The sequence below is a fragment of the Eptatretus burgeri genome, chromosome 12, assembly GCF_056783735.1.
Source record: "Eptatretus burgeri isolate ZD-2024b chromosome 12, Ebu_testis_v1, whole genome shotgun sequence".
Lineage (NCBI taxonomy): Eukaryota > Metazoa > Chordata > Myxini > Myxiniformes > Myxinidae > Eptatretus > Eptatretus burgeri.
In genome coordinates, this window is record NC_140972.1 from 58,979,610 (window position 1) to 59,006,584 (window position 26,975).

At 43.3% G+C, this 26,975-nt stretch overlaps 1 protein-coding gene across 10 annotated transcripts in view; it reads left to right on the forward strand.

Annotated features, from left to right (window-relative positions):
* The window catches only part of LOC147015704 (histone-lysine N-methyltransferase NSD2-like), a 192,725-nt gene that overhangs the window by 47,848 nt on the left and 117,902 nt on the right, over positions 1-26,975 (forward strand). For all 10 annotated transcript variants that reach the window (XM_085848117.1, XM_085848116.1, XM_085848122.1 and 7 more), the window contains exons 7-11: positions 15,663-15,822; positions 16,342-16,504; positions 16,786-16,856; positions 18,507-18,582; positions 25,559-25,689. In XM_085848117.1, coding sequence (XP_085704243.1) covers positions 15,663-15,822; positions 16,342-16,504; positions 16,786-16,856; positions 18,507-18,582; positions 25,559-25,689 — 601 coding nt within the window. The remainder of the gene's footprint in view (positions 1-15,662; positions 15,823-16,341; positions 16,505-16,785; positions 16,857-18,506; positions 18,583-25,558; positions 25,690-26,975) is intronic.

The following is a 26,975-nucleotide window of genomic DNA, read 5'->3' on the forward strand; positions in this document are numbered from 1 at the left end:
TGATTGACTTTCTCGTGGCAGAATGGTGCCGCATCCCTCCTGCAGAATTCTAGACGCTGGTGGACTCTATGCCACGGCACATACAGGCCATTCTGGCTGCACGTGTTGCCCAATGCCCTATCAAGTGACTTTACATGGGTTCCTCCATTTCTAGCTCACCTGGACTTCAGTCCGGTGAGCTGATGTGATCGAGCAGTGTCTGTAGGTGTCGGTCAGTCAGTCAGTCCGTAAACACTTCAGTCATTATCGCTTGAACCGAACACACAATTTTGATGAAACTTGGTAACAAGCTTCAAATCTGATGCTTAACAAAAGTTAATTGACCGCATAAAAATCTGTGCTCATTAAAGAGGTCTACTGGGGGGGGGGGGGTTGAACTCTTTCCCCCCCCCCAAAAAAGATAGGTATTCGCACTCTTCTCCGAAACTACGCACACAATTTCAATAAAACTTGACCACTACAACCCTCATCACCCGTGATGTACCAAAGTTTGTTCATGGCATTACGAATAATCAGGGTCTAAGTGGGTCTGTGGGAGGTTTGAGTGGCTGTTGCTCCTGATTTTGGTGAGCTTGAAGATGTGCTGCCCTTTTTTTTTGTCTACTTCCTGTATTTTCATCATCAAGTATTTATTATTTTAATGTTGTACACCGCTCCTTCCCAATTATATATCCAGGCAATGCATGATGTCATAACTGGGCACCAAAGGAAGGGAGTACTCACTCACTTTTTACTCCTTTTGTTTTCTTGCTTTCTTGTTACTTGCAAAATGTAAGATTTTTCAAGTATATTGGTCAGTCGATTTTGGTAATCTGTCTGTCTGTCAATCGCCTACAGGTCACAATTCTAAACCGATTGTCATGAAACTTTACAAGGCTGTAGAGGTAGTCTCAACTGAGAAGCCTTTTGAGGTCAAAGGTCAAATGTCATCTTGAGGTCGAATTTCTAAAATTGCCATTTTTCATCTGATCGACTTGAAATTTGAACAAACTTTGCATATTGCGTCACAGAATTGGGAAAGCAACTATTTTTGAGGTCAAAAGGTCAACTCGAGGTCAAACTTCTAAAATCATCAATTTCAGTCTGAACAATAATCAATTTTCATCTGATAGACCTGAGCATTGATTAAGATTGTCAATTTGACTTCTCCATGGCAACCTTTGGAGAGGGTGGGGGGGTGTATTTTGCAAGTATCATTCTCTGCATGACATCTTTTTCTTGTTTGTTTGTCTGGGTGATATCTCAGCCATCGTTTGAGCTTGCAAGCTGAAATTTGGGGACAAAACTGAAGATGTGCTTTGGCAAAAACGGAATTTTTTTGGAATAATCAATTAATTGATTCATTACTTGATTATTATCGATTTATTAATAACTTATTTTGTTTCTCCTCTGGGCAGATATCTCGGGCAATATCTCAGGCACCTTTTGAGCGAGAAAGATGATATTTGAACACGTGAACAAATGATTTGGCTATCAAGGGTATTTTTGACTTATTGATTAATCAATTATTCGATTAATTATTCATTTTTTATTGAATTACTTAATTTTTAATCAGTTAAAGATTTGGATGAAACGTTTGTGGTTTTGGTATGCTATCGGCCAATTGATCAAGAAACTAATTTTTTACGATATTATTTAATAATTTAAATGACTGAATTGATCAATTATTGTACATGGCTCCCTCCCAATTTCGTCTCCATGTGCAAGTGTACCCCGGCAGTATCGTGCACTGGAGGATTTGTTATTTATTTATTTGGCATGGGGGTGGTTTACTTTGAATGTACCTCTACTTGTTTGATATTTTAATGTATATATGCTCATTATTACATTATACGAAGGCCAGTCAATAAGTAACCTTAAAATATTTTTCACAAGTTGTTTATTGCATGTGCGTGTGTAACAACTGTCTTATTTTTCAACATGATCTCCATTGCGTTCGATGTATTTCTTCCAGCGCTTTATTAAGGCCTGGATTCCTCCAGAAAAAAATATATTTTGGCTGCTTGTGTAGGCATTCGTGCACTGCCTCTTGGACCTCTTTGTCGGATCGGAAAGTGGTTCCATGAAGCGCCTCTTTAAGTGGCCCAAATATGTGGTAATCCGAAGGGGCGAGGTCTGGCAAGTAGGGTGGATGAGGAAGACACTCAAAATGCATGTCCTCGATTGTTGCAGCTGTAGCGCGGGCAATATGGTGCCGAGCATTGTCATGTTGCAGCAAAACACTGGTAGTGAATAGTCCGACATTTTGGTCTGATTGCTGGTTTCAGATGATTTTTAAGGAGGTTGCAGTCATTGGTGACTGTGTTCCCTCTGGGCATTTAATGCTCTCCAAGTGGCCTCAGCTATCCAAGAAGAGCATAAGTATCACTTTTCCAGCAGACGGCTGTGTGCGGAATTTTTTGGCTTCGGTGAAGTTGAATGGCACCACTCTTTGCTGGCCCTCTTTGTTTCTGGCTAAAAGTAGTGGACCCAGGTTTCATCCCGTCACTACACGCTGTAAGAAAGCGGCACCTTCTGTTTCATAACGTTGCAGTAGTTCTTCACATGCGTCCACTCGCCGTTCCTTCAGTCCGGGTGTGAGTTGTCTAGACACCCACCTTGCAGGCACTTTGCGGAACCCCAGCATGTTGTGAATGATGTGGTGTTCTGAACCATGGCTAATATTTAATTCGGAGATCACTTCATCCAGCATAATGTGACGGTTTTCCCTTGGCACGCACGCTGAACTCCTGCCACCATTTCTAGTGTCAGCTTTGTGAGGCCAGCCCGAGTGAGCAGCGTCTGCCACACTGGACACTCCACTTTTAAACTTCTTGTCCCAGTCGTACACCTGCTGCAGCGATAAACATACGTCACCATATTGCATTTTCATTCCGCGATAGATTTCACTGCGATTCACACCTTAACTTCCCAAGAAACGGATGACAGAACATTGCTCCTCCCTCGTGCATGCTTCTAAGGGAGCCGCCATCTTGGAACTGCTCTACTGACATCATATGCGCAATGTTGCCAGATCTAAATGAGGGCAAAACATGATTCATATATATATATATATATATATATATATATATATATATATATATATATATATATATATATATATATATATATATATATATATATATATATATATTATGTCGTTTACAACTACACACATTACATTCTCAAATTTATATCGCCATTTTAAGATTACTTATTGACTGGCCCTTGTATTTTAATCTACAGTTAGATCCTGTGGTGTACTGGGCCTGCGGGGGCAGGGCACGATGCGGGGAGCGTGGTGGAGGAGTGGTTTTGGAGTGGTCACGTGCCTGCACGGGATATAGGAGTTCGCGCCGCCTGAGGCGTTGTGTAGCCGTTGTAGTCTGTGGAGCCTGTGTGGTCTGTGTAGTAGTGTGCATCCGGTGGGCAATAAACAGTGTTCAGCAATCCTCACGACTGTGCGAGTCCCGCTGCCCTCCGGACATTACATTGGCGACGAGGATGGGATGTTGGCGACGAGGCAACATTCGCGGCGGAGATACGTTCCTGGAAAATGCTGTGAATGTTGTGGCATTCTTTTAATGGGAAAAAGGGGGATCGTTGTTTTTTTTAATTATTATTATTATTATTTTTATATACACTTCATTCATGACTGGTCTCCAATATCCACTGCCGCTGATATTAATTCAGCCTGGGAATTCTTCCACAGAAACCCGTTCTCTCTTATGCACAGATGAATCCCACCTCGTCCTCAATGATCTTACCCATATTCCCGCTCATGGTACTCTGAATCCTGGTCGCTACTCTCAGGAGAGCCAAGCAATGTCATCTGTCCATTCTCAAGAATAGCTTTGAAACTCATCTCCCTCCTCTAAAACCTGGTGGTGTCTTGTCAAGTCTATCTCTGGTGTATGCTTCCCTTCCCTCACTTCAAATGGCACCACACAGAGGATGTCCAGTCGGCGTTTGTCTTTGGAGGCCAACTTTGAAATGTGGCTTGCCAAAGAGATCACTGCCGAGAGTGAGATCCAATAAATTTCGTGAATGAACCTCTTTAAGAGGGTTGGTGAGAAAGTAGATGGGAGGTTTGGGGGTGCGGTTCTTTCGGGGAGAGAGAGAGAGAGAGAGATAGAGATAGATTTCGATTTCTCAGGATTGAAAGAAATATTCCAAGTGTTTCACTAGTTTGTGATTTTGTCAATGTCTGAGGTGAGGAAAGAGGCTACTGTCTGTCTGTCAGAAGGATGAGAGGTGTCACAGCAGAGTGGAGTCATCAGCAAAGAGATAGAGGATTTTCCAGAGATTTGGAGAGATTATAATTGATGAAGATGAGGAATATGATGGGGCCGAGAACATTTCCTTAGGGTACTCTAGCCTTGACGAGAAGAGGAGATGAAAGGGTTCCGTTGAGAGCCACACGTTGACTCGGAGAATGGAGGAAGTTAGCAATCCAAGAGTGGAGTTGGCCTTGGATTCCATAGGCAGAGTTTGGAGAGCAAGGCAGGATGCCAGATTGTATCAAAAGCTTGAGAGATGTACAGAGCGATGGCCCTGTTCTCATGTCTGATCATGAGGGCCTCCATCCATTGTTGGGAGAGTATAAGCAAGGTATGTCCAAGCTCGAGTGACCAGATCTGAATCCGAATTGATGATCTGAGATGTGGTTGTTGGAGCAAAGGAATGATTTTATGTCAACTGCAATGATAGATTTCATGACTTTACTGATGATTGCAAGTAAGCTGAATGGTCTGTAGTTAAGGGGATCTGTTTTTGCACCTTTTTATGTAATGTTGTGTTGTTGGCTGATTTCTAAGCAGATGGAAGATGACCTATGGTAAATGATGGTGAAAAGGGCAGAGAGAGAAAGTGCAAGAGCAGCAGGGCAGGTTTTTTAGGACACTTGAGCTGATGCCGTCCGGTCTAGTTGCAGTCAGAATTCAGGGTTGCCATAAACTTTTCCACCTTTTCAGGTGCAAAAGACACAATTCAGGAGCAGTTGCGTATGACTGGGAAGGATGGGTACAGAGAGGGAGGGGTTAGGAACACAAGATTTGGAAGCAAACACAGAATTGAGGCATTCAACCTTCTCACGAGTGGAGCCGGCTGTGGTGCCATTTGAAGTGAGGGAAGGAATGGAGGGGAAGCATACAGCAGAGACTGACTTGACAAGGTGCCACTGGATTTTAGAGGAAGGAGACATGTTTGAAAGCTCATTCTTGAGATTGGACAGATTTTGTTTTCTGGCTTTCCTGAGAGTAGACACACACTTGTTGCAGGCTTTGCAGTCATTCCGTGTCATTTCAGCCGGGGGTTGCGGTGACCCCCTCAGATTTTCTGAAAAAATTATCAAAGCTACCTTAACATATATGAGGAAGGTTTGCCAAGTTATCGCTCAAAATTCCAAGTAGTGTCCGAGATATGGCCCTACAAACACCCTAGGGGTGTTTCAATTCTGGCAGTCGCGAGTTGCAGATTTGTATCTGAAGCATTTTTGGAGGGCTCTAAATTCCAGTTTTACAAACAGAGTTCTGAAAATTCACACAAATGGTGTCTATCAGTGAGGCTTTCAGAATCTGACATCAAAAATATTCTACTTAAAATACTTTTTAAGATAAGTACTCTCAAATGTAGTGATTTGTAACATGCAGTCAAAGAAATTGGAGTTTTCAAATTGCTGCCAACAGTCAGTTTATTCATCATGAAGAATTTTGTTGCCTGATTTACATAACCTTGTGACTGGATCAGTTGCACAAGGAAACTTAAACCTTTTGGAGCAAAATCTTGGGTGCAAAAGGTGTCTGAACTTTGCTCCAGACACAACGACACTGAAATTTACCCCCGGTTTTACCCCAAGTGTTCACCATGTTGACAGTTACACAGCTCTTTTAAATTTTTGTCACTTAAAGACACATACATAGGCAAACTGTGGTAGAAAATTCAAGAGTTGTTCTCAATCCCTTCTATTTTTAAACGATTTTTATAAAGGCCCTCTATTTAAAAAAACATGTTCGATTAAAGATGTAGTATTACAGCAATAGGTGTGCTTTTGAAGTGGAAGCCATGCCAAACATTCATAAGTTGGCACCACAATGATCAAATTGTTGTGGTTTTTTTGGTCAGAACAAGTATGTGGTTACTTTAATTTGGCTCACATTTTTTTAAAAGGATATTTTAGTTTAATGCCGCGCCAATCTCAACTACAAATTAAGACACATAATGTGATCATAATAATCACCATTATAAATATAACTAATTGTTTATATACTTAGTGTACATTGTACAAAAGTCGACATCCATTTGTAAATGTAGGTACAATATCTGATTCAACTTTTTTTTTCATAATTTCATATCACATTGTTTGGACAAATGTACTTGGATCCATTGTACAAAGTGAACAGTGATTCGTTTTATAATTGCCAGGATATAATAAAATGTAACAATGAGCATTGGCAGTTACTACAGGGCTGTATATTAGGTTAAAGCATCAATAAGATCGAGTTGTGCTTTATGCCTAACTTTGGAAATGATTTTGGTACACTTCTTTAAGCTTTACTAAACTGATTAATATATTGTTAGATTCCATTTAAGTCATACTTCCTTACAATATCTTTATTTTTTCTATCTGTTTGTTAGTAAAAAATGTGTTTTTTAAAAAGTAGCTTTTGGGACTGCAGAATCATTAGAAATTGATGCATTTTTTTGTAAATTACTTCAAAACTTTAAACCCCACATTTATGACATTTTGCATGAATGTAAAGGTTTACACAAGTATTTACTTGGTATAAATTTGATGTTTATGTGCAAATTTAATTCCATGATATGAGATTAATAATGTTATAAATATTTATTACTTTTATATCATACAAAATGCACCATTGTACATTGTGCCTTTTTTCTTGATTGAGATAAGTGTTAGCATCTCATTTTTAATTGGAAAAATACATTTTTGAGCCAAAGTAAATTAACCACAAAGTTATTCTGACCATGAAACACGACTGCATGCTCATTGTGGTGTCAGGTTAGAAGTTCTTGACATGGTTTCCACTTCAAAAGCACACCTATTGCTTTTATTCTACATCTTTCATCGAACATGTTTTTTTTTAAAATAGTGAGCCTTTATAAAATCGTTTAAAAATAGAAGGGATTGAGAACAACTCTTGAATTTTCTACCACAGTTTGCCTATGTATGTGTCTTTAAGTGACAAAAATTTAAAAGAGCTGTGTAACTGTCAACATGGTGAACACTTGGGGTAAAACCGGGGTAAATTTCAGTGTCGTTGAGTCTGGAGCAAAGTTCAGACACCTATAACACCCAAGATTTTGCTCCAAAAGGTTTCAGTTTTCTTGTGTAAATGATCCAGTCACGAGATTATGTAAATCAGGCAACAAAATTCTTCATGATGAATAAACTGACTGTTGGCAGCAATTTGAAAACTCCAATTTTTTTGACTGCATGTTACAAATTACTACATTTGAGAGTACTTATCTTAAAAAGTATTTTAAGTCGAACATTTTTGATGTCAGATTCTGAAAGCCTCACTAATAGACGCCATTTGTGTGAATTTTCAGAACTCTGTTTGTAAAACTCTGGAATTTAGAGCCCTCCAAAAATGCTTCAGATACAAATCTGCAACTCGTGACTGCCAGAATTGAAACACCCCTAGGGTGTTTGTAGGGCCATATCTCGGACACTACTTGTAATTTTGAGCTATAACTTGGCAAACCTTCCTCATATATGTTAAGATAGCTTTGAGAATTTTTTCAAGAAAATCTGAGGGGGTCACCGCAGAATTTCATTTTTTTTGGCTGATTTGACACGGAATGACCATTTGAGGAATGATCTGAGGTTGCTTTCGATCGTATTTGCCTTCCAGGAGGAGAATGCAACTTGTTTTAAAGCACCTGCCTTGCCACATGATTCAGAGTACCAAGAGCGGGAGGATGGCGAAAGATAATTCAAGATGAGGTGGAATGAATTTGTGCATAATGGAAGAATTCCCAGGCTGAATGAATATTAGTGGCGGTGGATATTGGAGACCACTCCTGAAGTGTTTGTTATAAAATAACTGCGAATACATGAAGCGTGAATATAGAAGTAGGTCACATTTTATAAACCGCAAATACTGTACGTGGGATCCGTGAATGTTGGGGTTCCATGGTATGTTCATTTTAGAGCTTTGGGAAGCAGCCAGGAATGTGGATGTGTGGTGAAATCTGATCATGGATGTCACTAGAAGTCTGCCCTGACTTGAGGGAACTAGATAATAAGATTAACTGTATTTATCAGATAGTTGACATAGTTTCAAGATGCCAAACTAATTGCCAAATACTGTGTGTAAGGTTTCCCGAAGTCATGATGCTCAACCTAACCAATTTCCTCAGGGAGCGAGTTGCATAAATGCTTTTAGTGCGGGGCCATTGACCTGCCATGGCTTCCAATTTGGGACTTGCGGAGAGGTGGAACTACCAAAAAAATGACCTTGTGCTTCATGAAAGCCATTGGCAAGCATATTATCACATTGTAGGACAGGAACCCAGAGCTACCTGGTGAATGATGATCTTTGCAACACTGGTGCACTATTTCCTATTGGTGATTCGCATTCCATTATACTTTGCACACAACTCTTGTAGAGCTGAGCGACTGGAGATGTCCTCAGATTAAAAAAAAAAAAATTAATACTGATCTCGAGCACCCATGACATCTGCAATGTCACATGTGACCCCTTATGGAGTTCAAGTTTTGTCATGTTGATAATTTTGAGCACAAGATATACGGTAACTGTGGCTGGGGGTTCTCAATGAGAACCGACTTTTGAGAAACTCCCATCGATTTTTGCCTTTGATTGCTAAATGTAATTTGCCAATGGTCGGCTCATGTGGAGACACAAGCCAGATCTTACTCCTCTTCAGCTGCTTTCCACATCCGATCACTGGGAGATGAAATGCCTTGAGAGAGTGTGGTGTCATGAGCATAAATCAAGACTCTACTGAATACACCTCCCTAACAAGGTCTGTAGGTTAAACCCCCCACCCCACCCCCCCATCCTAAAGAAGAAAAGAAAAAAAAAGTATGACCATGGATTGTCCTTGTGATACATTAGGGGGAAGTAGATAATGCTGTTGATCTTTTCCTTCTGATGTCTACTCACACTCTGATTTGACGGGTAGTAATTCAGCGCATTAGCCTGCAGCGCAAAAATGAGACCCTTATAGCCACATGGCATAAAAGTTCTGAAATGAATAAAGTGGCAATTCTAGCATCGTTTTTGTCATGGCAAATGCGTCAAATTATGCCCGAGAAAAATGAGGATGCAATGTGGATCATTCTTGTCAGAATCCAAACTGTGTTGACAAACAAGTAATGGGACTGAAAATTGTAAACATTGTAATCATTAACTCTAGACTCCGTGACGTTTGAGACAGTGGGGAGAAGACTGACAGATATACATAGTTTCATGGTGTCAAAGACCATGAAATTGCTTTGGATTGTTTTTGCTGTCTTTTTTGTTGTTGTTGTTGTTGTTGTTGTTGTTGTTGTTGTTGTTGTTGACAGCTGTTCTTATTAACAACAACAAGTTCGACGTTCTCCACTCAATCAGCAAAGTTCCCTTGCTCATGCAAGTTTTCAAAAGACAAGCCACTGGTGAGGAGAGCTCGTTTTTGAGGATTTTGAGGGTGACAGCTGGAATGCTATCAGGAGCAGAAATTTTTGAATGGCTCGGTGTTAAGCAGCAGCTTTTTTGACAACTTATGGTTGTAAGCAAATATACTCACAGGAATGCTCAACATTGGAATCTCTCTCACATTGGGTGTTATGGTCGTGTTCGCTGATAACCGATTTCTTGGATTGCACATTGATACTACTGTCTAATGGTCTTGTTCCAGGCATGACCTGACTGCACGCACACACACACACACACACACACACACACACACACACACACACACACACACACACACACACACACACACACACACACACACACACACACACACACACACACACACACACACACAAACACACACAAACACACACAAACACACACAAACACACACACACACACACACACACACACACACACACACACACACACACTTAAGGCCATTTTTCCCTGCAAGAGAAGGCGTTAGCCTTGTGGGTCCCATGATGATCTTCCATCATGGTTCCCTTTTTGAGGCAATGTGTTTTTTTATGGCCGGATGTCCTTCCTGACGCCAACCCTTTAGTCGCCTCTTACAACACGCCAGGTATACGGTGTACCTATTCTAAGCCGGGGCACACGCTGGGATATTCCAGCAAGCTGGTACTCATTTTGCTGACCTTGGAAGGATGCCAGGTTGAGTCAACCCCACCTGGTATTAATTCAATGGCTTAGCCGGATTTGAACTAAGGACCCTAGGATCTCAAGCCCACTATCCTAACCATGAAGTAAACACCAGGCTTTCATGACCTAACGATACTTCTATATTTTTTGCAGATCTTCCAAAAAGACCCTTTTCTCTGCAGTTAATGAAAATCCTTCCAGCATTTAATATCTCAGTACCTCAAATAGCATGACAAAGGAGTCTCGGCAAAATACACAGTTCTGGAGGGATCCCAGTTTGCCCCAGAAGAGCACCAGAGCATCCCACACAGCACAGCTATGTACTCAACCACAGCAACCATACATGTAATAACAGCATCTCAGGGATCTGAAGTGTCATTGGGGTCTTCGGCACTGTGAAACTGAAAGTCCTTCGACCGATCAGTCAGGAAGGCGTCCAGCAAAATACCTCACCGAGAACCATCATCATTAACTACATTATGAGTGTTGTTCTAATCAGACATGAGATCAGGGCCATCTCTCTCTCTCACATACTTCATGCTTTTGATACAGTCTGACATCCTGCCTTGCTCTCCAAAATCTATTGATAGCATCCAAGGTGAACTTCACACATTGCTTACTGACTTCATCTACTCTCGTAGCCAACATTTGGCACTCAAGGGAATCTTTTCATTGCCTCTCCTCTTCTAAAATGCTTCAAGCCAGTGTTATGGGCCCAGTCCTATTCCTGATGTTAATCAATGATAACTCTGACTTTAGAAAATCTTCTTTATCTGTTTGCTGATGACTTCCCCCCCACTCCCACCTTGACATCCCTCATCCTTCAGACAGGCAGTCTGCATCCTCTTCCCTCTCTTCAGACCTTGAAAAAATATCACAAGCTGGTCAAACACTTCGAACATGTCCTTCAATCCTGACAAATCTCACACTCTCACTATCTCTCTGAAAGGACCACATGGCAAACCCTCCTATCTACTTTCTAAACAATCCTCTTGAGGAATTTCAGTCATTCAAACTCCTGGGTCTCACTCACTATCAGCCATGATCTTTCTTGAGCAAACCATATTTCAAAGTTGAGCTTCAAAGCCAGCCTCCGACTGGGCATCCTCCATCGTACAAAGTACTAACTTGGCACACCTGAACTCCTATTCACCTACAAGGCCTTCATCTACAGCTTGATGGAGTACTGCTCTCCTCTCTGGGCTGACTACCCTGCCTCACATCTTGCTCAGCTTTACACCATGGAAACTAAGGCCTTTTAGATCATTGGAATCTCCCGCGCTGAACCTGCGTCTATGGACCGATAACTTTCCCATCACAGACAGCTCGGAGGTCTCTCTGTGTCTTCTTCTGCCTCCTTCCTGGTCTTGCAACCTCTGCTCCTTCCATGCTTTGTGCAGAAATAGATTTTTAAAACTCCAATTAGCTTTGTGGATTATATTAGGCAGCGATAAAAAAATGTCCGACTTTTGATATGGAACTGGAACAAAACATTCCATGTCATCAGACGTGGCACTCTTGAAGTTAAAACATGCAGTGCCATTCCTGACATATACTGTTGGTGCCACTATCATGTGACGTCATTATTTTGGAAAAAGGTAAATATGTGTAAAGGATGCACACACAGTCGGACCAGTCAGCAGATTGTTGATAAACGTCTCGTTGAGAATTTTACCGTCTAATATGTCAGGGGGAATCTGCACCCCAGTGCTTCAAGCAGCTGAATGTGTGAACTCATCCCCTGATATTGGCACGTCAGAACGTAAGATTGTGGAAATGTCAGTTGGAAGCATGGACTGTGAATGCATAATATCTGCCATCAGGTCTCCCGTGGGGGCTGACAGGATAGTATTGAAGTTACGTGCACTTGGCTTTGAGCTGTTTAGTCTGGGTTTGAATCTTGACGAGAAGACCTGGCTGTTTGCCAGCACTAGATGTTGGTGGACATTGGTGGATGTCTTTTGCCCAGAGGAGGCGAGTTATTGCGGGCACCCTGAATAAATTACAAATTCTTGCCCTGACTGACTTCTGAGAAGGCAATGGCCTCAGATGGTGATATGAGCTTCATCTTGTACAAATACTTAGTGACTGAAGTGTGAACTTGTAGAATCTTTTGTTTCTTGCCGTTTGATTGTTACTAGACATAATGGACTTTTGTAAAATGTGTATTTACAACAACTGGGATGTTCTCCAACGTTTTGATTTGATGTTTGACCTTTATCTTACATTCACTCATTCGACAAACAACTTTGGAATTTCCACTTGCTCTTTGTGCCTGTTACTACTTTGTACTTTGTTCCTTGTGTACGAGTGATTATTGCTACTACTAACTTGCTTACTTCACCTAGTTTGCTTCCTTCCTCCCACCATCTTCTGTCCTGCTTCTAATATACTGCCTGAATCAGAATTTCCCGTTTATCAGCTTTCATCCTGTCTCATTCCAAAACAACCTATTATTCCAAAGTCGAACATGCTTCCCTTTCTCTTCTTAAAACCCTTTATGTTGGAATCTTACTGTTGAATGTTACCATTGCAAGATTATCTTCGCTGTCTGTAGTGCGATCCACTGGGTCAAACAATGTTAGGATCATCTTTGAACATTGACTTAAACAGGAAATTTCTGTTTTCAACAATGCTGGTCTCTAAATGACTTTGGCACAATTATAAAATGTTTTCATAATTGTTTACTTGACCTACCTTTGTATTTATGAACTTACAAGCAAATACCACCCGTTGCTTTGCTGACGGGAATACAAAAGGGGGGGAGGGAGAAAAAGAGAGGAGGGAGAGGGGAGTGAGGAGGGTGGGGGGGGGGAGAAAGACAGTGTGAGGTGAGAGGAAGGGAAGACAGACGTGCGGTGGAGCGTAAATTACTGTCCGGACGCGTCCAGAGACGAACACCGCCCGGACGCGTCTGGAGCCAAACTGGCTGGAGACAAACTCACATCCGGACACGTCCGGAGATAACCACCATCCAGACATAAAGACCCTCTGGGAGGGAGACAGATACATACACACACACACACACACACACACACACACACACACACACACACACACACACACACACACGATAGATAGAGATAGACATATGCTTCATGACCAACACACGTGCCTGGCTGATATCAACGACCCAAAAACCATGAGTATCTTTCACCGAAAAACAACATTGCATTTATATAGACGTTTCAGGTATATGTGCACAAACATTAATCTTTAGAAACAGCTGTGTGTGACGGGTGGAAAAAAAATATTTGGCTCGGTCATTGAGAAAACATGTTAATACGGCAAACGGCTTGGAAATCAGGTGTTATTTCACAACTCGCTCAGGGCGACGGAGCACGGACCCCTCGCTCAGGGCGACGTGGTGGGCAAAAGTATCTGCAGTGAGTGAACGATTCGCTCAGAAGGACGTAGCGTGGTTCTGCTATCGACTGTAAGGCATTTGGCAAGTGAATTAAGCACTCATGCAAGCACTCCAATTAACTGGTTGATAAGGAACAGTTGGCCAGGCTGTCGCTGCATATCATATCGGATCCCTTTAACCTTAAAGCCGATCTTCACCGTGCACGCAGCAGTTAATGAAATTAAATGAATTTGTTCAAATAATCACTTTATCCACAAAGGAGTTACAGCTTAATGCAGAACAACCCTGGAGACATCACAAAGTTCAGTCGCCTGTGAAATACATATTGCAGATAATCCGCCATCTTGCCTGCTCGTCTGTGTACGCCTCACGTGGTGCATCGGTTTGGGGTCTGCTGAAACGATATAACTTTTTTTTTTTACCAGATTTGCTTTGATTCCCTGTAGATCACTTCACGAAACCTCTGAAAATATAGACATAGATCTGGCAGACGCAATGGATAGGCAGTCCCTCTGGGGAACAGTGTGCCAGCTCCAGCAGTGAATGCATTAAATCGTATAGCTCAATGAAACTTGTTGATTTTGGCATGTTCCTAAATTTTTTGTTCACTCAATATAACCCTCCAAGCAGGAGAAAAAGTTGTTTCATGCTTTGAAAATTTCACATTTTCTTGTGTTTTTATGGAGGAGGGAACTTAGGCTTGTCGCCCGTGATATAATCATTGCACATAATCCGCCATCTTGCCTGCTCGTCTGTGCATGCGTCATGTGGCACATTGGTTTGGCATCCACGCAAACATTTGAACTTTTTTTTTAAAAAACGTCCGTTTTTCACCAGGTTTGCATTGATTCCCTGTAGAGTGCCTTGTGAAACCTCAGAAAATATACACACAGATCTGGCAGACGCGATGGATAGGCAGTCCCTCTGGGGAACAGTGTGCCAGCTCCAGCAGTGAATGCATTAAATTGTATAGCTCAATGAAGCTAGTTAATTTTGACACGTTCCTAAATTTTTTGTTCACTGAATATAATTCTTATGCCTGGTGTTGCCTTAATGGTTAGGGTTGTGGGCTTGGGATCCTAGGATCCTGAGTTCAAACCCCCTCGGCTGTTGAATTATTACCAGATGCCGTTGACTCTGCCTGTCATCCTTCCGGGGTTGGCAAAATGAGTGCCAGCTTGCTGGTATCCTGTGTTGGAGTGGCGACCCGTCCAGGAGTGTACCCAATAGCCAAGGAGATGCTAAGGCAGCACCAATGCTCTGCACAGAGTATGGTCCCAATGGACGGATGGATATCATATAATGGATGAAATTGCTCCAAGCTCCTAATTTGAAAACTATAGTACTTACAAAAGCAATGTATGCAGCGATTCGTAGTTATGATGAACAGGCATTCGGTAATATGAGTGAGGAAAGTGAAAAAAACAACTTAATTGTTAAGAAATCGTTGCAGTCTGTTCCAAGTCAAGACATGGTTGAGCAGGCCAAAAAACATGGCGGCCTCAGATCTCAGCGAGGTTATCCAGGAAACGCCTTGTGAAAATTGAGAGAGGTTTTTTTGATTTGTGAAAAAAAAATCATTTGTGATTTGTGAAAAAACCCAGAGAGTGAGGTGGTCAAGGATCACCCGATGAAGGATATAATTAAATGAGGGCGTTAATTATCTTTAAAAGGGGTGTTTTAGTTCACCCAAACACCCAATTTGCACTCTTGCACTTCTTTGGAGTTTTCTAGTATGCATGCAAAGTTTCAGGCTGAGAGGTTTTATAGTTTTGGAGTTGGGGAGTAGACACACTGACGCACACACACACTGGCATTTATTTGTATAGACTTATCCATCTTCTTGTTTTTTTTTTTTTTTTTTTTCCCCCTGATTTTCCCTGATTTTAATTTTTGTCTGGGTCGTCTCTTGTAAACTGGTACCAGCTCTTCTTAATTATTATGTTTTGACTGTTCCTCTCATTGCTACCACATTTATTTGAATGCAGAAAGAAAACAGAGCATTTGCCACCCAACCTGCAAGAAGAGCCAATGGCTGCAGTAGGATCTGTGGACAAATTGGGTCTGCGTCTTGCGGAACCAAGCACGCAAGGCGAAGACCAGGCCATGGCACTCTTTGCCCGTTTCTGTCAGAATCAGCAGGGTTTGGTGAGGTGATACCCTGTTATACTCTGAATGTTGACTTGTTAGCCTGATTGTGTTCTCCATCAGGTCCTGAGCTGTAAGGATCGTTGATAGATACCAAGTCACTTTAAAACTGAATTGTCAGTTAGATTCCCAGTCCAAGTCTAAGTTGTTGTCCTGTTGCTTTTTCAAACAGGTTGTTACATCCATGAATATGTTGTTGTGAAGAGGTGGCGTTGAGCCACCTATTCCATGTATCGTCATTGCTTGTGTTTGTGAAATATCTCATGGTACATTTTAAAAACAGTAGGCCAGTGTGTACTCATTTGATGGGCGAATTTCTAATTCCTGCCCTGAACTTGGGGGCACTCTGCTGCATTTACACATTCTCAGAAATTATTCAAACCAGCAGCCATGGATTCTTCCTTCATGCCCCCAACCCTCCATTAATGTTTCATTTTTCAATTATGTTAAAAGAACGAGTTTCCCATTGTTCATTTAAAGTTTTGTGGATTGTATTTAATGTTTATTCATTGATGGCAGATTCAGCAGGAGTTTCCAGGAGCTTCTCCAGGCGAACTACAGGCCATCTTGTCGTCACGTTGGGAGCGACTAAGTGCTCAGGAGAAGGCTAGTTTTGCCAGCAATCATGTAGTCAGTCCAAGTGGCTCTTCTCAGTGTCAGTCCAACTCACCGAGCCTACCTGGTGAGGCCTACTTTTAGCCTTTCGGCTCTGAGGCTGAACATATGGGCTACAAAGAAGACAATTGTCATAAATGGCATTGAAATGTTATTTTATTATTTGGTTGCTTGTTAATTTTTATTGCTTTCTTTAAAACCACAGTTAAACATTCCATAATATGTTAACCCACCCCCACACCCTCTCCCCTTCACCCCAACCCCCCTCCGCCATGCCCATACAAGCTGCATCACTAAATTCCTCTACCTCTCCTGTACACAACTTGTAATTAAAAAATTTCCTCTTAGATACCGCTCAAGACAGTTCGCATCATTCGGAAGAGCTGCATCCACGAAAACGCAGGCGCCAAGATGTGAAGGTAAGCTTGAAAAATATGAGTAGTAAAACTTATTGAGATAATCACAAGGTGAAGTTATCTGTTCCAGTTGTGTGGTTCAAATCTGGCAAGTCGCCTCAATGCGACTGTAATGGTCAACCAATTTGAAGCTTCCTTCCAGATCAATTTTAAAAGCCACGGTACCATGCAGATTGGATCGGTCGAGCGCTACACTAATTAGCACCACCGTCTCGTATCAAATTAGGCCAAGCAAGGCTGAGATGCATGGCACTGTCTATATGTGGCTTCAACTGCCACAGCCAATTAATCCTTCAATGGAATTTTCCTTAATCACAAACAAAGAACTACAGCAACCAGAATTCACTCCCAGACCAGGTTTGCTTCATAACCATGAACAGGGGAAGGAAAACGAAGAAAGCAGTGACAAATAAGTATTCCACCAACAATAAAAAACAAAACCCGTACTCAACTACCGCATCATACGTAGCCTCGAACCAATGGCACATGGGAATCCTTGATTAATTAAGCCTTAGGGCCCATTCAGACACTCTACGAGAGATAGACAATGGTGGGATTCACAAGACAAGAGTTATTTGGCCAAACCCAGCAGACTCTTGCAGGATGGGTCAGGTCCAGTTCAGCAGAGTGAACATCCCATTCAGAGAGAGAGGCAGGGACAGGGAGAGAGAGGCAGAGAGAGAGAGGGGGGGCAGAGAGAGTGGGGGGGCGGGGACAGAGGAGGATGGGGACAGAGAGAGAGAGAGAGACAGACAGACAGAGAGGGGGACAAGGACAGCGAGAGACAGACGCATTGTTTTGGCACTCTGAGAGCGAGCAAGGGATGAGGCTTATCCATCAAAGATTTCTGAACACTCCCTACAATTCTCTGTTGCTCCTCCTTTATGTTGCCTTGGAAAACCGTGACTGCTCATTCTTCCAGCCCCTCCTCTCCCTCATGGTGAGCCTGTCCGTGACCCCGTCACCTCTTCGACTGCCAACGGCATCGACCTACTCAGTGTGATTGTACCTACAAATTTAGTTTTTGCTCCAAAGCTCGTGCCTCAAAGCCGAGCAAATCACTTAAAAGAGACCTATAGATTTACAAAGGCAAGAACTTTAAAATGGTGTCAAAAGGGTTGGGAATTTTATTACAAACATTAGTAAGGGGAGACATCGTTTTAACTACTACATAAGTGACGCATTTAAAATAATGCAACTAATTACGTTATGCATTTGCTTTTATATTTATTAAGCATATAACTGAACTATTCTCAGCACTTTAACCCCTTGAAGTCATTAACACACCATTATTGTTTTCAACTGTGAGTACGTGAGGTGCGCCTGTGTCTGCACGTTCATTTTGTAGTTTTCTGCTGTATTGTCTGTTATTCACTTCAAAAACAAAAACAAAACTTTGCCAGTCATGAAGAAAATTTGACATTGTTTACTGTCAACCTTCAAGAAGCTGCCTAGACAAAGCAGTATAATTTTCGACTAACTCTTGAAACGAGATCACAACTCTGTCTTTACCACTTGGTTGAAGGATTTTTAGAGAACATAGCAAAAACTGGCATCAAATCTAATTTTTGGTTTTGTTGTTTTTTCTTAATATTTCTTCATTGGTAATTAGATACTCATTAGTCGTGTTCATCATTTTGGCGTTGTGTTCAGAGTGACTCTTCGTTGCCCCTGCCACCTGGCAGAGAGGAGATGTCTGGCAAGACCCCTGCACGTCCTATTTGTAAAGGTAAGCCAATGGGTGTAGTCTTGAATAAGTAGTTTATTGTTGGTTATTTGGCTCAGTAGCTCCATCATCTCCATTCCAAATAAGCAGAAAATTTGTGGAGAAGGTTATTTAATTACAAAGGAGTACTTGTCTGTGTAATGTCTCGTGTTGGTCTCCATTGACAGAAAAGAGAATGGATTTTAGCAGCATAAAGTGTATTTGAGGATGTTTATTGGCATCGGAAATGGGTGTATGACATGGTCACCCAGCAGGATTTAAAACAAAATCTGTCAAAGGGTGGAGGGGCTTCTTGTGAGCCAACGGCCATCCATATCTAGTGCCCAAATGTGTCTGCCCACATCCTCCTGCAGTTGAGTTACTTTTTTTTTTGAGGAGGTTGGTGGCAGGATTTGCACTCCGGCCACCCTAAAAACCCTACAGTCTGAAAAACGTACCACAAATATATCTGAAAACCCACTCCGTGGGAGTACCTCCTGTGCAGCTGCCCGCCACAGAGAAGCTCACTCGATGACAGGATTGGGGCAAAGCCTTCGGGACTCCCACTCTTTGATGACAGAGGAAAACTTCAGGTAACCTTCCCAGGTCAGATTGTGGTAGTGTGTGTCGGGTGGTGCTGAGATGTTGTCCACCAGACGGCAGTTCCCTTGGTTTAACCTGAAGTGGTCCCTTCGGGTGGGTGCCTGGAATGTCCGATCCCGAAGAGAGGATGATCACCTTTCTCTGTTATCACTCCTTGGGTGTCATTTCCCTGGTCTCTGTATATGCTCCGACTGAGGCGAGTAATCTCACCGTTAAGGACGCATTCTTTGCCATGCTCGAGTCTGCCCCAGGCGAGATACTCTTCTCATCTTGGGGATTTCAGGGCATCGACTGGAACTGAAAGGAATGGTTATGAGACTTATTTGTCCCAATGGGTCTGGAACTATGAACCAGAATAGCACTAAGTTCCTTGACTTTGTAAGAAGTCATGGACTCAGGGTGGCTGGTTCATGGTTTCAGCACCCACAGGCTTATTGCTGAACTTGGTATTCCAATGCTGGTGGTGTGGCAAAGGATATTGATCATATGCTCGTTGATGGTCACTGGAGGAAGATCCAGAACTGCCTGGTCGACCGGAGTGCTCAGTTCCTCAATACCGACCAGGCTGAATTGCAGAGCTGAGCTGTTCAGGGAGCTGAGATGTAAAATGGTATGTGCGCCAAGGGTAGACAAGGAGGCCTATGTGCGAGGAATGTGTGAGGGGGTAGAGAATCACCTGTGCTCAAGTGATTCTCGTCTTGCTTGCAGGAGAAATTACGCATTGCGTTCATCCAAGCCCGTCTCTCAGTGTACTGCAGTGACAGCAGAGGGTGGTGAGCTCTTGACAGAGGAGTCCGAAGTGAAGGCCTGCTGGGCTAGTTACTTTGAACGGTTGTACAAGGCTGATCCACCAGCTGTCAAGTTGGATGTCAGAGGTGTGATCATCCCTATTGCTGACCCTACAATCAACTGTGACGCACCTTCGTTTATGGAAACACAGGCTGCAGTGAACTGGTTAAAATGGGGTAAAGCTCTTCGGATATGTGGCATCCATGCTGAACTTCTCAAGGCTGGTGGAATACTACACTCGTGTTGTTGCATGCAGTTCCATGCTCTGCCTGGAACACAGGCATCATCCCACCTCATTGGAAAAGGGGCCGTGTTGTCCCTCTCTGGAAAGGGAAGGGTGAACGCCAAGATTGCAACAACTACTGACTGGTGACGCTGCTCTCGGTGCTGGGCAAAGTCTTTGCTCGGATAATTCTTGACAGGGTTCGCCACCATCTGCTTGAGCACCAGCATCCAGAGCAGTCAGGCTTTCCACCAGAGAGGTCAACGATTGACCGTATCCTTGCTCTTCGGGTCCTCACCGAACACAGAGGAGAGTTTCGGCAGCCTATTTTTTTCTTTTTTTTTTCTTCTTTGTATACCTTGTCGAGGCTCGTGTGAGCAAACACACAACACAACTCAAGGGGGCATGAGACAAGAGGGGCGGGAGTGGGAGGGACAAAATAGTGGGGAACAGACACATTAGGAGATCTGTGGAAGGGAGAGGGATGGGACGGGGAACATGGGGAATAGAAGATGGACATTGCAGGGACTTTCAGGAAGGAAAGCAGGGAATTTGAAGGAAGTGGGCTTGGGTGGATTATCGGGGGTAGAAAAGATCGAGGATTTGGACGAACTTGGATTTGGATGATAAGAGGTGGTGGTGAACAGCTGTTTTGAAAGCCTGGAGGGAAGAATGGGAAAGAATAGAGTGAGGGAGTTTATTCCAAAGGCAGGAAAAAAGAGGAATGAAAGAGTGAAGGTGAGCAGTGATTCGTGATTTTGGTAGTTTTACCAGAAGGGGGTTGTTGGCTGACCTTGAGCACCCTGAGGAAATCTGGTGGGGACAAATCACAGAGAGAGCAGGGGGGGGCGAGGCTGGAGAGGAGATGGTAGAAGACAGAAAGACCACCGACCAACCTGCGGTTATTGAGTGAGAGGCCCAAAGACTCAGCCTCATTGCGGGAGATGCCGATGATCCGAAATGCCCTGGTTTCTATAGCATGAAGCCGAGAAAGGTGGGAGGCAGGAGCACCAGCCCAGAGGGGAGAGCAGTACTCCATCAGGCTACGGACAAAAGCTTTGTAAGTGGTCAGGAGCTCAGGAGGACTTTGCACGACGGACGATTCCCAGTCGGCGACTGACTTTGGAGGCGAGGTTTGAAATGTGGCTTTCCCAGGAAAGGTCATGGCAGATAGTGAGACCCAGAAGCTTGAAAGAAAGGACTTCTTCCAGAGGATTGTTGAGAAAGTGGATGGGTGGGTTTTCTAAATGGTCATTTCGAAGAGACATAGTGAGAGTGAGATTTTTCCGGATTGAAAGACATGTTCCACATGTTGGACCAGTTTGTGATTTTGTCCAGATCTGCAGTGAGCGAAGAAGCTGCTGCTTGCCGGTCTGAGGGATGACCAATGGTACGGCAGAGGGTGGAGTCATCAGCAAAGAGATATAGAGGATTTTCCAGAGAGTCGGAGAGATCATTGATGAAAACCAGAAAAAGAACAGGGCCCAGAACGCTACCTTGAGGAACTCCAGCCTGGACAGGAAGAGGGGATGAAAGAACTCCATTTAGGGCCACACCTTGACTACGACAGGAGAGGAAGTCTGCGATCCATGAGTGGAGATGGCCATGGATACCATAGGAAGAGTTTGGTGAGCAGTGCAGGGTGCCAGACTGTCAAAAGCACGTGATATGTCCAGGGATAGTTCCGGTTCCGAGTTTGTCTGGATTGAAAGACATGTTCCACATGTTGGACCAGTTGGTGATCTTGCTCACCAGATTCTCTCAGCGAATAGTGGATGTTGATCTCTGCAAAGTGTTCGATTGGGTGAATCAGGATGCCCTCTGGAGGATTCTTTTTTTCGTGGGGTGTCACCAAAACTGATCAATCTGATGTCTGAACTAAACTATGGTACTGAGAGTGCTGTGAGATGTGGTGTCACCATCTCTGACTTATTTCCAGTTGTTGCTGGAGTTTGTCAGTGATGTGCACTGGCCACCACAGTTTTCAGCACTTGTTGGGACTGGATTCTGGGGAAGATGTCAAAGATTTTCACATGACCAAATGATGCAATGCAGCTTGATCTCTGACATCTTCCCGCTGGGATTATGGGTTTGCTGAGGCAAAACTAAGATCCAGGTTTTCAATGACATCTTGGATGCTGTTATCTTGTCTGTACCTGTTTGTGGTGAGGATGTTGAGGTCATGGAGAGATTCACTTACCTTAGCAGTGATATTCACATCTCTCCTGGCTGTGAGCCAGAGGTCAATAGACGTCAGGGTCGGGCCCGGGGAGTCATGAATTCACTGGATCATGGGGTGTGGCGCTGCCGGTATCTGTGCGGGAGGATGAAAGTCCGAGTCTTCAGGTCTTCGGTGCTTCCAGTCTTGCTCTACGGATGTGAGACTTGGACTCTGTCCAGGGATCTGAGATGGCAACTTAATCCCTTTGGTACCAGGTCTCTTCAGAGAATCCTTGGCTATCGCTGGTTGGACTTTGTGTCCATCGAGCCATTGCTGAGAGAGATTCAAATGAGATTTGTAACCTGCATTGTCCGTGAGCGTCAGCTGCAGCTGTCGGGACTTGTGGCTTGTTTTCCTGATGCTGATCCTGCTCACCAGATTCTCTCAGTGAGGGACCCTCAATAGTGGAGGAGGCCAATGGGCCGACCATGTGCCTCTTGGTTGCAGCATGTTGATCAGCATTTCAAGGAGATGGGGATGGACCAGGCATCTGCCTGGGGGATGGCCAGACGGAGGCCCTTGGAGTACCGGCGGAAAGTGAACGCAGTGATGTGCTGTGGCGTATGCTCCCATTGTATGTATGTAATGATCAAAGAGGTCTCAGCAATCTAAAGGGTCGAAAAGTACATTCCAAAAGTACTTAATTTATTGACGGATGTGTGTGAAGTCAGGAATGACGTTCAAACAGTACGTAATTAATTTAAATGTCGTCACGGTTTCATGGATGGACTGACTGTGTTTTTCGTTTTTCCTTCAAAACTTCAAAACATCTATATTTATTTATAATTTCGTGGGAAGTGAAACGTGGATAAGTAACATTGTCGCCAAAGGAAATTTGGAAATTGTAGCCAAAGAAAATGCCTTCTGCCACCACCAACAGTGATTCTTCACACATTCACATTGAGAATTTATGCCCCAACCACCCCCCCCCTCCCCACACCCCGATGTGAGGTCACAGCTAAAAAGTCTATGTCACTCCCCACACAAAGTTGTATTTGTACCTCAAGTTTGGAGTTTGTAACTTAAAAGATGTGGCTGTGCATATGGAAGAGAGAAAGACACAGAGACAATGGTGTTTATATGAGGCCCCGCGAGGAGGAGTGATGTTAGCGACATTTTTTTTAAAACGTCAGAAATCCAAGTCAAAGCTTGCGCAACTTCAAACGCAGTAATTTTGTTATCGTTATAGATAGAAACATCATTTAAAAACCACACAAATCCTTGTTTCAAGCCGAAGCTGATCATGTAATGAGGAAAAAAAATTAAAAAAAACAGTAGGGTACGAAATTTTACATTATAAACGGGTGGTTTACATGTTAACCAAAGCACTATTTTGCATGATTGTAGTGAAGTTCAATACCAAAAACCTATTATTACTGGTCATGGAAGGGTAACTGTGTGTTATGGTAGTGCCAAAACTAGTTAGAGTTACGAGAACAATGGTAATAATGGTCACGCTGCACCACGCCACCTCCCACCAAGGAAGATTGCCTCGGGCGCTTACAACATTCCTCCTCGAAATAGCATCCAGCCAGATGCGGCTGGTGAGACAGTGCTTGTGAAAGTTTTTTACGCGAGACTTTCAGCCCTATTTCGGGTGGAGTTTTGGTGTCAGGGACATGCTCGGATGATAGGGCAATGGTTAAAATAGTGCTATATGGCATTAACTCCAAAATGGCCGATGTGTCGCTTGCATCACTCCTCCTCGCGGCGCCTCGTATATGTGTGTGTGTGTGTGTGTATATATATATATATGTATGTGTATATATATATATATATATATATATATATATATATATATATATATATATATATATATATATATATTGTTGCAGGCCGTAGGTCCGGTGGCGTGAATGACCACTAGGTGGGAGAGGTTACGTCGTCTCCCACCAGACTTTCCGGAATTGTAGGCCGTCCCTCTCGAATAATTCCGTGAGGCGGCGGGTCGCTTAACCAACTGTGGACGCCAATATCTCCACCGCGTAGCGTAGGGTCTTTTTGTTCGAACCAATTTACCTAATTAACCATGTGGTGTCGTCTACTGGGGAACCACGCCCTCAGTACGCCTTGCTCAAACCGGACCACTCTACCGACTACCAACTGCCAATTACCTTTCCGGTTCAGATGCAGCGAGCGGATCTGCCAAGGTCGTACCGGGTCCGTGGAGGAGCTCGAGTCGGGTAGAGCGGAGTCCAAGGCGGGGATCAGGGCCGCTGACAGGACCCACAAGAGGCCCGGTCAAGGTCGGGCACCCTCAAATCAGTGCAACAGACGGCCCGCCGAGGCGAGACGCGGGCAGACCCTCCACGTCACGACCTCCTTTTTCCCTTTGGCAACCAGCGACAAACTGGCTCACTCCAACTACTGTCTCCAGCTCATGAACACGACCCACACAGAACTCCACTGAACTGAAGACTCCTCCAACTAACGAACTCTCCAACTCAGCACACCAACACGATGACGAACGACCCCCAAAGAACTCCTCGCTGAGGACGGTGTCGTAATTTATGGATCTCCCTCAGCGGGGAGGGGCCTTGGTGAAACTGACGTCACTGTCTGCCCTGATTGGACAGGGCCTCCATGGGTCCGCCCCTTCTGGGCGTCGTTTCGGCCATGCCGCGAGCCCGCCCCCTCCACGTGTGACTGCACTCGCCAAAAAGGTACCTCACAAAGATTTCGCCTCGGAAAGCGAAAAAAAAAGATACTGTGGTTCAAATAAGAGGGGAAATAAAGATTTATTACCCTAACTAAAAAAACATCGCAACACACCCCTTCGATAACCCACTACACACAAGGAGGGAATCTGTCTACATGTATAACGGCATAACTAACTTTGGGTCAGCTGTATGTTTGAATGCATACGGTTCCCAGAACCGTAACAATATGTAGATGTTTTGATTTTGCTTTCTTAAGGAGCTTGTACTTAATCACATGCAAGACAGGCATTTTTGATGTAAAAGCATTAGTGGACAATAAATATATGGTAAGTGGGATTTGAAGCTGGGCTTCCTCCATCATGAGTCATGATTTCAGATGGAAATGCTACATGCCAAACTGAAGTTGTAAACAGTTTGCTCATTAACTCATCAAAACAATTACTCCCCTCCCCTCTTTTTTTTTTTAATGATGATTCTTTTATTTTTATTCCACTTTTGGTGCAGGTGCAGTACAAATGTCGGACAATTGCAAGCCTCTAAAAAAGCGTGGCTTGGCTTCTATGGGCACCTCTTGCAGCCCATCTGATGTCGATGAAGATTTAGCTGCCCCTGGCGAGCCTTCTTCTGATCCAGAGGTGTTGCGTGCGTGTGCTTGGTTTTGTTTTTGTTTGTGTATGTTGTTTTGTTTTTGTTTGTGTATGTTGTTTTGTATTTTGTTTTTGTTTGTGTATGTTGTTTTGTTTCCTCCACTACCAAAGGTGGACAGAGTTTATATATTTTTGTGCCTGTCTGCCTGTCTGTCTGTCTGCATGTGTCTTTGAGTAGGATATATCAAAAGGTTATGGACAGATTCAGACAAAATTTGGTGGACAGGTTGGGTGTGTGACAAGGGTCAGAAGGGTGAATTGATTCGATTTTGATGAAGATCCGGATTTGGATTCTAGAATTTTTAAAGCGATTCTTCACCATTGAGAGATGGACCCAAAAAACGATCAATAGCATGGTATCTCAAGCAGTGGACGGGTTATGATGAAACTCGGTGGATGAGTTGCGTAGGTGACAAGGACGAGCCAATTGGATTATGACATTTTTGTTCAGTTCCGGATGTAGATCCGGCCAATTAGGTGGATACAAAACGTAAACTGTTCAGCCTGGTGGAGGTATGCGCTCTACCAAGTGCCATTCTAGTTTTCTTTCGATTTTGGTTGTGTATGTTGTGTTGTAAATTATCTTTATTTATTTAACGGAATGAGACTCATGGAGGAGCTCCACATAAATCTCATTGGGAACATTATTTGACATTTGCCGTATCACCATCACCTGATGGCAAAACATTTGCCAAACTGAATAAATCATCGGTAACTTTTCCTTCTTGGAGTCAATGTGCTCTTTCTTCTGAGTTTATCAATTATGGACAAGTATTTAATCTCAGCAAAATGAATGTTATGACACTTCTCTGTTAACAATTTATTAAAACACTTGCAGGATACATTTTTTTTTCACCAGATTGCTCTATTCAAATTTGTTGGTATGATTTTAAATGATGGTGATGGAATGGACACTATAAAAAGTGCACCTTTCTTGAAGAGATCCTCCACATGTATAAAATATTGTCACGCCATTCCTCGGTATGAGACGTTTTCATCGAGTTGTCAAAAGAATTGGGTTTGGGGTAAATCCCTTTGCCACCTGGGATTTTACTTCTGGCAAACTTGCCCAACCCCCCCCCCCCCACCACCGCACCCCATCCACCCACATTCCTCTGTCAATACCTCATGCATTTCAGGGTAGTTAACCTCCGCCATCTTCGAAGATGGATGGAGGTTACTGTTTTCACCCCTTTCTGTTTGTTTGTTTGTTTGTTTGTTTGTGAACAGTATTACGGAAGAACTCCTCGATGGATTTCGACGAAACTTGGTGG